Raw genomic sequence first — 16,014 nt, 5'->3', positions numbered from 1 at the left:
AATAAAATTAAACACTATGGAAGATATCCAGGAGGACCTAGATAGAGCTTTTGGTACAGCACATAATTCTACTGTATACCTAAAATGGAATGAGTCCTACAAAGAAAAGAACACAGTACCTACAGTCAAATATGGTAGAGGTTCAAATATGTTTCGGGCTTGGTTTGCTGCCTCTGGCACTGGGTGCCTTGAATGTGTACAATGCATCATGATTTCTGAATATTTCTAAAGTATTTTGGGCCACAATGTAGTGCATAGTGTCAGAATGCTGGGTTTGCATCCTAGGTCATGGGTCTTCCAGCAGGACAATACTCCCAAACATACTTAAAGAAGCACCCAGAAATGGATGGAAACAAAATGCTGGAGAGTTCTGAAGTGGCCAGCAATGAGTCTGTATCTAAATCCCATTGAACACCTGTGGAAAGGAGAAGGCACCCTTCAAAAATGAGAGACCTGGAGCAGTTTGCCAAAGAAGAGTGGTCCAAAATTAATGTTGAGAGTTGTAAAAAGCTTGTTGAAGGTTATACGAAGCAATTGATTGCAGTTATTTATTCCAAAAAGTGTGCAACCAAATATTAAGTTGAGGGTGCCAATAATTTTGTTTAGCCCATTTTTGTGGTTTTGTGTGAAATTATGTCAAATTCGCCTTTGTTTCTCTATTTCTTTTCTGTGTATAGAAACAACACATTAAAAAACAAATGTGTATAACAAAATGTATAATTGCAAATAATTTTCTTCGAGAAATACTTCAGTTTCTGGAGCAATTTCAAGAGTGCTAGCACTTTCAGCCATGACTGTATAATTAGATACAGATGGCCCTTTCTTAAAATGTCAAATATATCAAGATTCCAAATGATATTCCAGCGTCATTTAATGATATAAATTCAATGGCTTTGTTGTGTTCAATTGGCATTGTGACCCAGATGTCTCCACTTTGTTCTTATCTGTCCAAAGAACATTGTTCTAGAAATCTTGTTCAGATGCAACTTTGCAAACTTTAGCCTTGCTGCCAAGTTGTTTTTAGAAAGCAGCGACATTCTCCTGGTAACCCTTCCAAGAAAACCATACTTGTTCAGTCTTTTTTTTTTTTTTTTAAATTCTACAGTCATGCACTTAAACATTTAACATTCTAATTGAGTCCTTTAGAAAATACATCTCATAGTCCTTTTTAGAAAGGCAGTCACTTCAATACTGAGCTCAACATATTCCACAAGAAGGTATATCATGTGGGAAAAAAAGTGAAAATAAAAGAAAATATTGATTGTTAAAAATAATTCTTTATTAAATAATATTAAAAGGAGAAGCTAAAAAGACAGGGCAAAAGGCCTCCAAAAAAAAGGGGGGATAGGCTGCGGCAAAACAGTATACAATGATGTAAAAAAATATTACACACACACAATAATAACCCTGTAGATTTAAATATAAATACAAAAATGGTTCTTGCATGCAATAGTAATAATAATAATTCCTGCCAGAGTCAGTGCACCATAGTAGATGACAACACATTGCTTGTTACTACTAGGTTTTGCAAAAAAGGCAATATTGCACGTTGCCCGTGTGGCTGTGGAAAAAGTAGATGTAAATTTAGATGTAGATATAAAGAGGTATTGACATGCAAAATAATCACTGCAGGGTTCAACATGCCTCAGTAGACAAAAGCCATTGTTTGTTACTGCTGAGTATCTGCAACGGAAACAGTATTGCACATTGCCCATGTGACTATTGGCGTCCTGAGTGTGCTAAAGGGTTAATGAGTAAAGTGTGCCAGGGAGCTGCACAGAGTATAATAGAAATAAAGTGCCTGATATAAACCGGGGACTGGTTGTTAATACCTGAGTTAGAAGAATGTGCCAGATTCGGTGCAGCGTCCACCGGTAACAGCTGAGGGAATGCCGCAGGAATCTCCCCCTGCCCGACGAGCGCCGTTTTGCTATGTAGCTTCTTCCATGGGCAACGTGCAATATTGCCTTTTTTGCAAAACCTAGTAGTAACAAGCAATGTGTTCCTTGTCATCTACTATGGTGCACTGACTCTGGCAGGAATTATTATTATTACTTTTGCATGCAAGAACCATTTTTGTATTTATATTTAAATCTACAGGGTTATTATTGTGTGTGTAATATTATTTTTTTACATCATTGTATACTGTTTTGCCGCAGCCTATCCCCCTTTTTTTGGAGGCCTTTTGCCCTGTCTTCTTAACTTCTCCTTTTAATAATATTTAATAAAGAATTATTTTTAACAATCAATATTTTCTCTTATTTTCACTTTTTTTCCACATGATATACCTTCTTGTGGAATATGTTGAGCTTGAGTCCTTTAGAGCCTGATCTCTTAAGGGCCTGTCACACATAGCAATATCGCTATAATGTCACTGGTTTTTGTGACGTAGCAGCGATATTGCTAGCGATATCGCTATGTGTGATACCTCTGACCGGCTGATTATCGCTGATCGAGCGAGAACGTCCTGGACAGTTTCTCGTCGTCAGCTTCCTGCTGGGCTTCCTGTGGCGCCGACGAGCGACGCGTGGATGCGGGCGAGAAGACGTCTTCATCGCCGCGTCTGACAGGTAAGTAACGACCCCCGACCCCTGCGATGTCGCTGGTGAGATCTGCCTGTGTGGCAGCTCACTAGCGACCACTTAGCGATGCACCAGCGATCCTGACCGCGTCATATTGCTGGTCGGGATCGCTGGTGCATCGCTAAGTGTGACAGTACCTTTAGGTTTTTTGCAATTTCTTTGCACATTTCAATCTGACTCTGGGGTGAATTTGCTCGGAAAGTCCGCTCTTGGAATGATTTGCAGCTATCTTAAATGGTTGCCAAAACTTTTGCTTTTATTAGAAAGCATTCACCCCTTGCAGCTGCTTTGCAGATTTTGGGGAAATTACATCAAATTATATGGGGTTAATTGTGGCAAAAAAAACCCACAATGTGGCCGCAAAGTGTGAACACATCCTCCGATGGTTGTGTACCCTATCCACCCGAGGTTGTTTGTTTAATTAAAATAAAAGTGTAGCTGGACCCCATTCTTTCTCAGTTAATTTCAGGCCTAAATAAAAAGCTAGCAGATGGGCTCACATACAGATCATAATGTGTGCAGAGTACCCCACCTCTCTACGTATTTATGTATATACTGTATATAGCTTTGTCAATTGGAACATCATTATTTCTATAGTTTGCGTGTATATGAAGGTTACTAATGGTTACATTGTATTGCAGGTTGAACAATATCACAATATTATCTTTCAAGGTCCAGAGGGAAGCCTGCAGGAATATATAGTGGATCGGTTGTCATGTTGCATTAAGGTAGTAATCTTTGGCTGGTTGCTAAGTTTGGATTCATATGAATAACTCTAGACGGCTGACAAATGGCATCTTTTCATAACAGCACAAAGAAGAGGCTACTGGGTTTAGCTGTGATATTGTTAAGGTTGAGGTGGAGTCTGAGTTATCAAAACAGCAACTTGTAGACATATTCATCAATTCAGGTAAGCATCTCATGGGATGAAATGGTTAATAATGATTTTGCATGGAAAGTATAGGTATGCAATAATTGTGTTTTATTACATGTGTTTATTTATTACTGCTGCAGACCAGGAATGGTGTGGTCTGGATGTTTTACTATGGTTATCTAATCTTAGTTATTTTATTGTATCTATGCAGTTCGCTTTGTTCTGTTACCAAATTTATGCCTTGGCCTTGGATCTGCTACAGTGCCTAGAGCGCAAACTCATCTACTCAATACTCTTCTTTGTATTTTCAGTAGCGTTACTTGAATTTCTTGGGCCCCAATGCTAAATCTCCATTGGGACCCCCCAGCTATCACAGGTCCTTTAATAATACTGGTCTCTTTTGACCCAAAGGGAGCTTTTGTGCCTCCGAGGCTATTTGTACACACAATTGCAACCCCTACACCCACTATAGTTATGCCCTTGCTGTGTATCCAGTGGATGTGACTAAGGGATTAAAAATGGTTGTGCAGTACTACATGTGCCACACTCTCTACCCCAGTCCCACGAGACACAGATGCCTGACGCACACCTAATCCTCATCTACAGCACATAGTAACATGGTAGCATGCAGTGTATAGTGTACGACACTATTGAAGTATGTTTTAAATTGTAGTGGTTTACCTGGAATACATAATTATGGAACAGCCATCCATATTTTCGGCTGTACTCAGTAACGCAACTAAGTCACTTCATAAGGCCAGACCTAGTAGTCATATGTGTAGATGCACAGTCCTACCTGAAAAACATTGATTCGATTTGAATAGCTGTTTTGTCCATTCTGCTGATCAATTATTGTGGAGCCCAAAATATTAGTAGATGATAGTACATTGTAGCAATATACTCTCAAAACCATTTTGATGGCCATACAAATAATATTTGGTAGCTTTAAATATGGTGGCTATTACCGGAATCTCACTATTGCGTGAACATGACTGAATTTGTGATTAGTGTGACTAGCAATTATTCTTTTCTGGTCACATTATAGGTTATTGCAGGGCTATTTAGACAATTATCATTAGTTGATTGCTTTCTATTCAGGCTGCCTGATTCCAGTTACTAATGCACCTCCTTCTAAGAAGAAAATCATTATTGTTCTGGAAAAATTGGAAAAGGTCTCTATGTTGGAGCTGCTTGGAGATTTAATGTCTTCCTTAGAAAATCGAGGCTTGGAAAATGCATTTTGTGTTCAGAGAGGTAATTAAAGATTAGTACATTGTTTCTGCTGGTTCATTCCCAAGTGTTGTGGATATCACTGTTAATCTGATGTGTGTGCTGTTTTAGCCAATGGAGTGTCCGATTCATACTACTTCCATGAAGATTGCTTTTTGATGGGTACAGTGGGAAGATCTCGTCTACAAGGATCTGAACTACTAGTTCAGCAGCACTTCCGTTGGGTTCAGCTAAGGTGGGATGGAGAGCCAATGCACAGTTTACTGCAGAAGGTTCTGAAGAGGAAGGTTTTACAGAAGGTATCACCTTAACTGTTGTTATGCCTTACAAAATTAGATTATAGCACAGTTTTAGATCGCTATGGACATTTGATCCCTCCCTGGCTGCCATAACTTGGGGGAGATTGGTAACAATACATTTCTGTGATACTGAAGTGATAAGTATGGTGTCCTAGTGGCTGAAAAATGGCTACTGTTTCCTACTTCCTGGACCCAATTACTAGTTAAAGAAGAGGTCCGCCTCATAACTATCTGACTGGTACACCGTAATTGATCAAATCCCATGTATTTTAGTTTTGTCCACAGATTGACCTTAATGTTCAGCAAAAAAAAAACATTTGAACAGAATACTTCCACTTTGATACATAATGTATTTATATCACCAGTGTGAAATGGTTAAATGCCATAGATTCTTCTTTTTAAAACCCTGCATCCTTAATAAGGTCTGTATAATGGAGAAATGTCACCATTGATTTGTAGCCTCAGCACATCTATTGATCATCACCTGCTGTGCTTATAAGACAAATGAGAGTTGTATGCAACATGTTTTCCAGTCACATTGTGGGTATGCACTATTGGAATGTACTTCATGCCAATCTATAAAATGGAAGACCTCTCAGGTTTGCAATAATCAGATTGTTTAGATTTTCCGTTTTCTTTTGGTGCCCACGTGAGACCTGGTCTAACAACACTCCCAGCAATGATGATCAATTTACTATCAATATACAATGTGCACAGAAAGCTGTGGTGTGGGTGTGGGCAGCTTTCTGAGAACTGCTACATTTAAAAGCTCTGATTGTATCACAACTGCTGCTCCCAGTAAACTAAGTGATACATCACTGGATTCAGGGTATCTCTTCCTACAATGTGCTGCTCTCATATGTGGTAACAAAAATCTGGTGATAGATTCCCTTTAAATATATTGTTTGTTAAAGCGATTTTCTTAGTTGGACAACCTCTATTGAAATGCCATTGGGGATTGGTATAAAAATTTATTTTCTTCATGGTAGTGCTGCAGGGGAGATGAATCCTTGATACTGGATCTTCCACTGTTACAACTTGGGATACTAAAAATGTGATCAACTAATTACGGTATTATGACAATTTCTAACACGTTCTGTCGAAAGTTAGGGTCCACATTCTGATTTTAGTTTCCACTAAGTGTCTATACCAGAGAAAGCTCTTGATGTTCATGACCAGCTTATTCCAGTGGCACGATCGAAGGAAAGAAAAGTTATTTTGGCCTTTACAGTTGTTATTCTGTAACTTTTTTGGTATATCATTAAAAGGTTCTATAATGTTGTCATAGCCTATGGTATTTCATACAATGGTGTAAGTGTGAACCACATTTTCCCCAGTAAGTAAGCATGTAATATGAATATGCATTTTAATAATGGAACTATATAGGGGATGTATACCTCTTTTATGGCATTTGTTATACTCATTTTATATTCTATATGTCTTCAAATAAAATACATTTCATCTGTTGTGTTTTTTAGTTCAAAGGTAAAACGCCTTCACCCTGTGATCCTTTATGCCGAGGCACTGACTGGATATACATGGTTTGGCACCAGCTGAACTCCTGCTTATCCCGCTTAGGCACCCCAGAGGCCCTCATAGGCCCACAGCCATTTATGTCTTGCCCAATAGTACCTGGAAATCTTCATATAATGGTGAAGTAAGTCCACGATTCTGAATCTTCATACCTTATTTATCATATAAGATCAGTGTTGGGTTGTAATGTTCTCTTTCTAAAATTAAAGCTTTTGATATTTCTTACTCAGCGTATAAGAACATATTAGCATATATTTCTTCTATATCCATACTTTTAATAATTTATGACAATTTGAAAATGTTTTGAAGACCCTTACTTATTGAAGTTTAATTTCTGATGATCCTAATGAGTTATAGAAGAGGTTAATGGTTCTTCAATGACTTATGGCGATATCTGATATGTTTGTATAGGTGGATGTCAAAACTGTGGAATGCAGTAATAGCTCCAAAAGTCCAAGAAGCAATTCTGTCCATTGCCACATCAAAAAGGGCCTCTGTTCTCCAACATGTTACAGCCACTAAAACTCCAAGCCAAGGTCAACAGGCAATTGTTAAGGCTGCGCTCAGCATTCTGCTTAACAAAGCTATTCTACATGGCTGCCCAGTTCCAAAACATGGTAAGAATGGCCTGTAAAATGGTTAGGATTAATATTCACTATGTGTGACTGCAGACTTGTGAATCTTCAAATTGCACACACTGCACTGTGAGGATTCTCCAGTGCTGGCATTGGGAGCAGGTGGTCATGTGACTGCAAATATGCAATTTGCATACTACTGGCCACATTAGAACTAGATGTGTCTGGCCTCGCTCAATACACTGGCATTGAGCTAGGCGGTGCATGTCTATTTCATGGTGTTGTTTGGTTAGTGGTGCCTCTTGCTTAATGGTGTTGCAGCCTCTATGTCCTTTTAGGGTATGTTTCCACGTTCAGGAAACGGCAGCGCTTTGGACGCAGCTGCGTCCAAAGTGCTGCCCCCTATTGTACGCGCTTTGATTCCGTATGTTTTCATTGAACACATGCGGAATCACTGCATCCTATACATAGGACTGTTATCTATCTTGCGGAGACGGAGCGTCTCTGCAAAATAGACATGCTGGGGTCTATAAACATGTGCCGCATGTCCGTATACACAGGTCTGCCACCATAAAATCCCATCCAATATGCTGTAACATCTGGACGCTACCGATTGGACGCTGCGGCTGTACGCAGCATCCAACCCGCAGCGTTTCCTGACCGTGGAAACATACCCTTAGAAAAGGTGTGTATATACTGACAGACCATGTGACACTTAGATTGCCCCCAGGTGGGCTTCCTTTTACTAAACATGTGACTTATGGAGGTAATTGCTTGGACAAGAAATCTTTAAGGGCTTCATCACAAAAAAGGTGAATACATATGCACATGCCAATTTTTAGTTATTTGATCCCATAAATTTAATCTATATCTATATTTTTCTCACTTCACCAACTTAGACTATTTAGTGCTGATACATTACACAAATTGTATTGCAAAAATATTTAAACACCGGTTGGAGCAAAATAAGTTAAAACAACAAGGGGGTGAATACTATTGCAAGCCACTGTAGATGGTTTCTTTATGCTCTCTAGTGGCCATCTATGTGTGTTTAAACTAATAACTGGAAGCACTGATTACCAAAATACAAGAAAATTAACTTTACTGCCTTAGAGGTGTTTCACTATGGCCACAAACTCTTATATTCAGACATCAGTGATTTTTCTGGTACCCAAAAAGAGTAACCGATTTTCATTGGAGTTTTGGATCCTAATTTCATGAGTGTTTGGTCGATGTGTCAGTTTTCGGCATCAGTGATTTTCAAATATAAAAAAATAAATAAATGACAAAAATACCTGCACCCAGTAGTGCATTTGTTTCAAAATCTGGGCAGGTTAGTGTGGCTGCCTCTTTGTCTGCTGTTTAAAAAATAATTTTTGGAGACTTTGAGTCTTTTTTAGTGGCTTTGCTATTTAGTTTAGTGTAGGGACCTGTAAGCGTGAGGACCTTTAGCGCAGGTTATGGGCTCACATATTTTGGCCAAAATATCAATTAACCTCACTATTTTTGTATTTTTTGCACTATATTTTTCGGGGTGCAGCCAAGCCCAGACACATCTGGTCTCGCATGCGGGGTGTTCACAAGGCTATGCATTGAGAATGTGCTGGCCAGTCCGCCTAATCGAAAAGTAGGGGCGTGACTAATAGGCTGTGAACCAGACACTGTGCGGTACCTTTGTATGAACAACGCCCTATGCCGACCTTTAGGCTGTGTGCCCACAATGCGATTTTTAAGCGTTTTTGCCATGATTTTCGGCGCGAAAACGCTGTGAAAATGTTTAAAAATCGTGTACAGAACGCACCCCGTTCATATCTATGGCATTCCGCACATGCTGTGCTAATGCTACACTTTTTTCCGCGGCGGAAACGCATCGCGGAAAAAATCGCAGCATGATCATTCTTTTGTGCGGAATCACAAAGAATTGCCGCGATTCCGCACCCATAGGAATGCATGAGAATCGCTTACTTCCCGCATGTGGCTATGCCCACCATGCGGGAAGTTAAGCGTCTCATGTGCGGTTGGTACCCACGGTGTGGAGGAGAGGAGTCTGTCCTCCAGGCCCTGGGTACCATACCCCTGTAAAAAAAAGAATAAAAAATAAAAAATCGGGGTATATTTACCTTCCGATGTCCTGCGCTGCATTCCCGGCCTAAGCGTTCCCAGTAATGCCTTGCGGCAAGGTCCTGTGATGACGTAGTCTCGCGTGACTCTAGCGGTCTCGCGAGATCGCTATAGTAACGCGAGACAAACGTCATCACAGGTCTCGCAAGGCATTACTGGGAACGCTGAGGCCCGGGATGGCAGCGCGGGACTTCGGAAGGTAAATATACCCCGATTTTTTATTTTTTTTATCATTTTTAACATTCTATCTTTTACTATTGAGGCCGCGTAGGCGGCCTCAATAGTAAAAAGCTGGTCACACTTGTCAAACACTATGTTTGACGAGTGTGACCAACCTGTCAATCACTTTCCAAGCGATGCTTCAAATCGCTTGGAAAGTGCTTGAGAAAATCGCAGTAAAATAGCACGGAAAAAAACGCGCGATTTCTTGGAAGGAGTCCGGTTTTCAGTGTGTGTTTTAACATGCAACGTGGGCACATAGCCTTATTGTGCAATTGTATACTGGGCAGTCACCCCCTCCAGGAATGGGTAGGTGGACAGTGGCTGTTGATCGGTATTTTGCACCTGTGTTGCTGACATCTTGCTTTATGGGCTGGCTGCACCCTGTAGTGCATTTGTTTCAAGATCTGGCCAGGTTAGTGTGGCTGCCTTTGGCTATTTTTTTGTGCCTGAGCTGACATTTTTTTGATACCACTTGGTGGTAGATACAATATTTTGGATGCCTGTTATTGTTTTTTTTTAATTGTTTTTGTTTTTCTTGGCACAAGAGGGGGGTGATTTAAACTGTTTGTGTTTTTTCTTTTGTCATATTTTTTTAAAAAAATCACTTTTTACTGGATTTATTAGTCCCCTCGGGTGTGGTCATCCAATTGCTTGTGCTATACAAGCAATCAGCCTTCATGTGCAGGAAAAGATGCGGGTTCAGCGTGCGAGCTTGCATCAAAGTTTACTTATCAAAGTTTACACTATATATAGTGTGTGCTGAAAGAGAGGGATATCTTTGTGTATAATGTTTACAACCTCCTCCAGACATGGTGGAGGGGTGGGCCTTCTCCTTTCTTCCAACTGTACCTTCAACTCAATCCCACCTCTGCCCCTCACTTATCCTCCCCTCTTTTGAAGTCCACTCTGTCCGCATCTACTCCCCCTCCAACCTCCAAATGGCCGTCATGCACCGACCACCGGACCAGACCACTGCCTTTATTGACCAATTCTCCACCTCGCTTTTTCACTTTCTCTTTGCTGACATTCCCACCATCATCATGGGTGACTTCAACATTCCCATTGAAACCCACCAGCCAGCAGCCTCCAAACTCCTGCCCCTTACTTCATCTTTTGGACTTACTCAGTGGTCCTCCTCAGCCACCCACACAAACGGACACACATTAGACCTGGTCTTCACCCGTCTCTGCTCCCTATCTAACTTCACAACCTCCCCTCTCCCTCTATCTGACCACCATCTACTCTATTTCTCATCCCTGTCCTCTTTACCTGTCACCCACGTCCAGCAACATGCGCACCCCCGCAGAAACCTCGCACGTCAAGACACTTGCACACTCTGTGACTCTACTCTACCACTGTCCTCCACAGCTTCACTTCAAGACACAGACACTGCCACTAGTTTCTACAATGCCACTCTTGCATCAGCCATTGATTCGGTCGCCCCTGTCATGCATAGTAGAGGGCGACGAATCAATAGACAACCCTGGCACAATAACATCACTAAAAAGCTTTGGCAAGTATCCAAAACTGCAGAATGGCTTTGGAAGAAAACGCATTCGCAAGATGATTTCATTGCACTCAAACAAGCAACATTCACATTTAAATCAGCTCTCACCTCTGCTAAACAGGCCTACTTTACATCCCTTATATCTTCCTTATCCCACAACCCCAAACAGTTGTTCAACACTTTTAACTGCCCCCTCCGACTTCCCTAATCTCTGCCGAGGACTTTGCCACACACTTCAAAAATAAGATAGACCAAACAAGGCAAGTCTTTGTTGTCGGACCCCACAATCCCTTTGTACGCCAGACCAATGCCCTAACCCCATAACTTCCCTCTCCAAAATCACTGAAGGAGAGCTTGCTCATCTTCTCTCCAAATCACACCTCACCTCACAACTTATGCGCTTGGCCCATCCCATCCCACCTCCTCCCCAACCTCACCACTACACTAATCCCATCCATAATCCATCTTTTCAACCTATCACCAACTTCTGGTACCTTCCCCTCTGCTTTCCAACATGCCACAATCACACCTATCCTCAAAAAGCCATCCCTTGGCCTGAGCGCTATGTCCAGCTATCACCCCATATCTTTGCTCCCATTTGCTTCCAAACTCCTCAAGCAGCATGTCCACGCTGAACTTTTCTCTCACTTTTGCATCTAACTCGCTCTTTGACAACCTACAATCTGGCTTCCGTCCCCACTATTCCACTGAGACTGCCCTGACCAAACTTACTAATGACTTACTTATAGCCAAAGATAACAGACAATTCTCTATACTCCTCCTTCTCGACCTGTCCCCTGCCTTCGACACAGTTGACCACTGCCACCTTCTACAGATCTTCTCTTCCTTTGGAGTCAAAGACCTTGCCCTATCCTGGATCTCCTCATACCTTACCAACCTTACATTTAGCGTTTCCTACTCCCATACTACCTCTTCATCTCGCCCCTTCTCTGTTGGTGTCCCTCAAGGCTCTGTCCTAGGACCCCTTCTCTTCTCAATCTATACTCTTGGCCTGGGACAACTCATAAAGTCCTGTGGCGTCCAGTACCATCTATATGCTGATAACACTCAGATCTACCTCTCTGGCCCAGATGTCACCTCTCTGCTCTCCAGAATCCCAGTGTGTCTATCAGCCATATCCTACTTCTCCTCTTACTTCCTCAATCTCAATGTGGACAAATCTGATCTAATTGTCTTTCCTCCATCTCTCCCCATACCTTCTTTATCTGATCTAGCTATCACAATAAATGAATTCACACTTTCCCCTGTCCCAGTAATTCGCTGCCTCAGAGTAACCCTTGACTCTGCCCTGTCCTTCAAACCGCACATCCAAGCTCTCGCCACCTCCTGTCGCTTCCAGCTCAAAAATATTTCCAGAATCTGTCCTTTCCTCAACTCTCACTCTACCAAAATGCTTGTGCATGCCTTAATCATCGCCTTCCTCGACTACTGCTACATCCTTCTCTGTGGCCTACCTTCTAACACTCTTGCATCCCTCTAGTCCGTCCTTAACTCTGCTGCCTGACTAATTAATCTCTCTCCTCACTACACGCCTGCTTCCCCTCTTAGCAAATCCCTTCCCTGGCTCCTAATTTCCCTGCGTATACAGTTTATACTACTAACACTGACCTGCATAGCCATCCATAACATTTCTCCTCCGTATGTTTCCGAACTAATCTCCCAATATCTTCCCTCACGTAATCTCCAGTCCTCTCAAGACCTCCTTTTCTCCTCCACGAATAATCGCTCCTCACCCAATCGCCTCAAAGACTTATTCCGAATATCCCCCATCCTGTGGAATTCTGTGACCCAGCGTGTCTGGTTATCCACCACATTTGGATCCTTCAAACGGAACCTGAAAACCCATCTCTTCAAAAAAGCTTAAAACCTGTAATGACCACACGGCCACTTCAACACAATCGGAGTTACTGCAACCCCCAACCTACTGTCTCCTTCCCCATAATCCTGTAGAATGTAAGCCTGCAAGGGCAGGGTCTTCTTCTGTACCAGTCTGTCATTGTTAGTTTGTTTACTGTAAGTGATATTTGTATTTTGATGTAACCCCTTCTCATGTACAGCACCATGGAATTAATGGTGCTATATAAATAAAAATTAATAATCATAACCTTGTAATATTTTAGATATTGAACAATATATGGCTGATTTTAAAGGAGGAAGTTTTACCTTATCAATGAGCTCTACATATAAGTGTGGAGGAAAGAAGAAAGGAGAAAATGGAGCCTGGAGAAAAGTCAGTACAAGTCCTCGTAAAAAGTCTAACCTGAACTCCTCATGGAGCTCTACAGAAGAGAGGAAAAAAGGTGATTTTACCAATATTTGTTGCAAAAGTAGTTTCTACATTACACTAATTTATTGACTAATAATAAAATAGGTGTTAATAATTCACTGTCTAATCCAAGTGGAGTAATATATAGAAAAATATTTAAAACGTAACTTTTAATAATTTTTTTTTTTTTTTTTTTAATTCGTTTATTGAACCAAAGGCAGGGTATACAGTATGCAAACTGACAGCAACGAAAATATCATGCAACACACATACATATAACAGAGCATCAACGTCAAACAGCTTGTGTATATCAACTGTGCATTGAATAAAACATACTGTCAATTGCCTTACATTAGTCTGTGTATTATTATTCAAATAATAAAGCCTGCCTACTTCTAAAACATTACTACTACTACTACTACTACAAAACAACTATTTGCAGCCTATGTCTATATATTTAGCTCTTTATCATGCGATATCTCCGTCCTACAACGTGAGGTGAGAGGAGTTCCATCTCTCCCATATTTTCTCAAATTTACCCGGGCACCCTCTGTTTTGGTAAAGCGTACGCTCATATGGGATAATCGAGTTCATCAATTCTATCCAGGCCCTAAGGGAGGGATCCGAACCCCCCCCATCCACCGCAGTGCTAGCACCTTCCGTTCCATGAACAACGTCTCCCGTAAGAAAATCCCCGTATAATGTCCCAATGTCTCATCATCCCACACCCCAAACAGACAAACCAATGGCTCAAGGGGAACAGGAATCTGTGCCAGGGAGGTTAATAATGACGTCACCTCTTTCCAGTAGTGTACTATAATCGGTTTAATATTTATTTTCAAATAGAGTATATTGCACAACTGACCAGAATTTCTCTAACAGTACCTAGAGTAAATATTACTGCTAACAAGCAATATATTCAGTCAGTATATAAAACTATTGTGATTATCAGGTTATGCTATATTAGTAAGATCTTGATTATGAGCATGAAAAAATTATAACCAATATGACACTAAAGACTCCAATGGCCCAGAAATCCACATATTCAGATACCATACGGGATTTCAATTCTATACTAGTATAATTAACGGGAGTCTAGGTGTCAGTTGTCATATATGATACACATATTAGTGGCATGATAACTACAACCAACACAGACATCGACTGACATACTAGTAAGTGGCATGATCACCACCACCACTACATACAGTGAAGATTTTGATCCCTTGCTGATTTTGTAAGTTTGCCCACTGACAAAGACATGAACAGTCCATAATTTTAAGGGTAAGTTAATTTTTAACATTGAGAGAGAGAATATCAAAAATAAAATCCAGAAAATCACACTGTCTAAGTTATATAAATGTATTTGAATTTTGCAGTGAGAAATTAATATTTGATGCCCCTACCAACCATTAACAGTTCTGGCTCCTACAGACCAGTTAGACGCTCCTAATCAACTCATTACCTGCATTAAAGACAGCTATGTATACCTGCATTAAAGACAGATGTCTTACATAGTCACCTTTATAAAAGCCTCCTGTCCACAGAGTCAATTGATCAATCAGACTCTAACCTCTACAACATGGGCAAGACCACAGAGCTTTATAAGAATGTCATGGACAAGATTATAGACCTGCACAAAGCTGGAATGGGCTAGAAAACAATATGTAAGATGCTGGGTGAGCAGGAGACAACAGTTGGTGCAATAGTAAAGAAATGGAAGAAATACAAAATGACCTGTGAATCGACATCGATCTAGGGCACCATGCAAAATCTCACCTCGTGGGGTATCCTTGGTCATGAGAAAGGTGAGAGATTAACCTAAACCTACATGGGGGGTAACTTGTTAATGATCTCAAGGCAGCTGGGACCACAGTCACCAAGAAAACCATTGGTAACACATTACGCTGTAAATATTTAAAATCCTGTAGTGCCCGCAAGGTCCCCCTGCTCAAGAAGGCACATGTGCAGGCCCGTCTGAAGTTTTCCAGTGAACACATGGATGATTCTGTGGGTGATTGGGAGAAGGTGCTGTGGTCAGATGAGACAAAAATTGAGCTCTTTGGCATTAACTCAAGTTGCCGTGTTTAGAGGAAGAGAAATGCTGCCTAAGACCCAAAGAAAACCATCCCCACTGTCAAGCATGGAGGTGGAAACATTATGTTTTGGGGGTGTTTCACTGCTAAGGGCCCAGGACTACTTCACCGCATCAATGGGAGAATGGATGGAGCCATGTACCGTAAAATCCTGAATGACAACCACTTTCCCTCCACCAGGACGTTAAATATGGGTCGTTACTGAGTCTTCCAGCAAGACAATGACCCAAAACATACTGCCAAGGCAACAAAGAAGTGGCTCAAAAAGAAGCACATTAAGGTCATGGAGTGGCCTAGCCAGTCTCCAGACCTTAAACCCATAGAAAACTTATGGAGGGAGTTGAAGATCTGAGTTGCCAACCAACAGCCTTAAAAGCTTAATGATTTAGAGATGATCTGCAAAGAGGAGTGGACCAAAATTCCTCTTGACATGTGCGCAAACCTCATCAACTACAAGAAAGTCTGACTGCTGTGCTTGCCAACAAGGGTTTTGCCACCAAGTATTAAGTATTGTTTGCCAGAGGGATCAAATACTTATTTCTCACTGCAAAATGCAAATTATATAGTTTATACAGTGTGATTTTCTGATTTTATTTTTGATATCCTATCTCTCAATGTTAAAAAATTAACTTACCCTTGAAATTATAGACTGTTCATATCTTTGTCAGTGAGCAACGTTACAAAATCA

At 41.0% G+C, this 16,014-nt stretch overlaps 1 protein-coding gene across 2 annotated transcripts in view; it reads left to right on the top strand.

Annotated features, from left to right (window-relative positions):
* CTTNBP2 (cortactin binding protein 2) overlaps positions 1-16,014 on the top strand; it is a 218,321-nt gene that overhangs the window by 168,870 nt on the left and 33,437 nt on the right. For both annotated transcript variants that reach the window (XM_073573356.1, XM_073573355.1), the window contains exons 13-19: positions 3,224-3,310; positions 3,393-3,492; positions 4,555-4,710; positions 4,798-4,985; positions 6,464-6,642; positions 6,930-7,135; positions 13,085-13,264. In XM_073573356.1, coding sequence (XP_073429457.1) covers positions 3,224-3,310; positions 3,393-3,492; positions 4,555-4,710; positions 4,798-4,985; positions 6,464-6,642; positions 6,930-7,135; positions 13,085-13,264 — 1,096 coding nt within the window. The remainder of the gene's footprint in view (positions 1-3,223; positions 3,311-3,392; positions 3,493-4,554; positions 4,711-4,797; positions 4,986-6,463; positions 6,643-6,929; positions 7,136-13,084; positions 13,265-16,014) is intronic.

This window comes from Dendrobates tinctorius, unplaced genomic scaffold (genome assembly GCF_039654945.1).
Source record: "Dendrobates tinctorius isolate UK_male_01 unplaced genomic scaffold, ASM3965494v1 ptg000035l, whole genome shotgun sequence".
In the NCBI taxonomy this organism is placed as follows: domain Eukaryota; kingdom Metazoa; phylum Chordata; class Amphibia; order Anura; family Dendrobatidae; genus Dendrobates; species Dendrobates tinctorius.
Note: the sequence above shows the minus strand (reverse complement) of the source record. Positions and strands in the feature narration are given on the sequence as shown.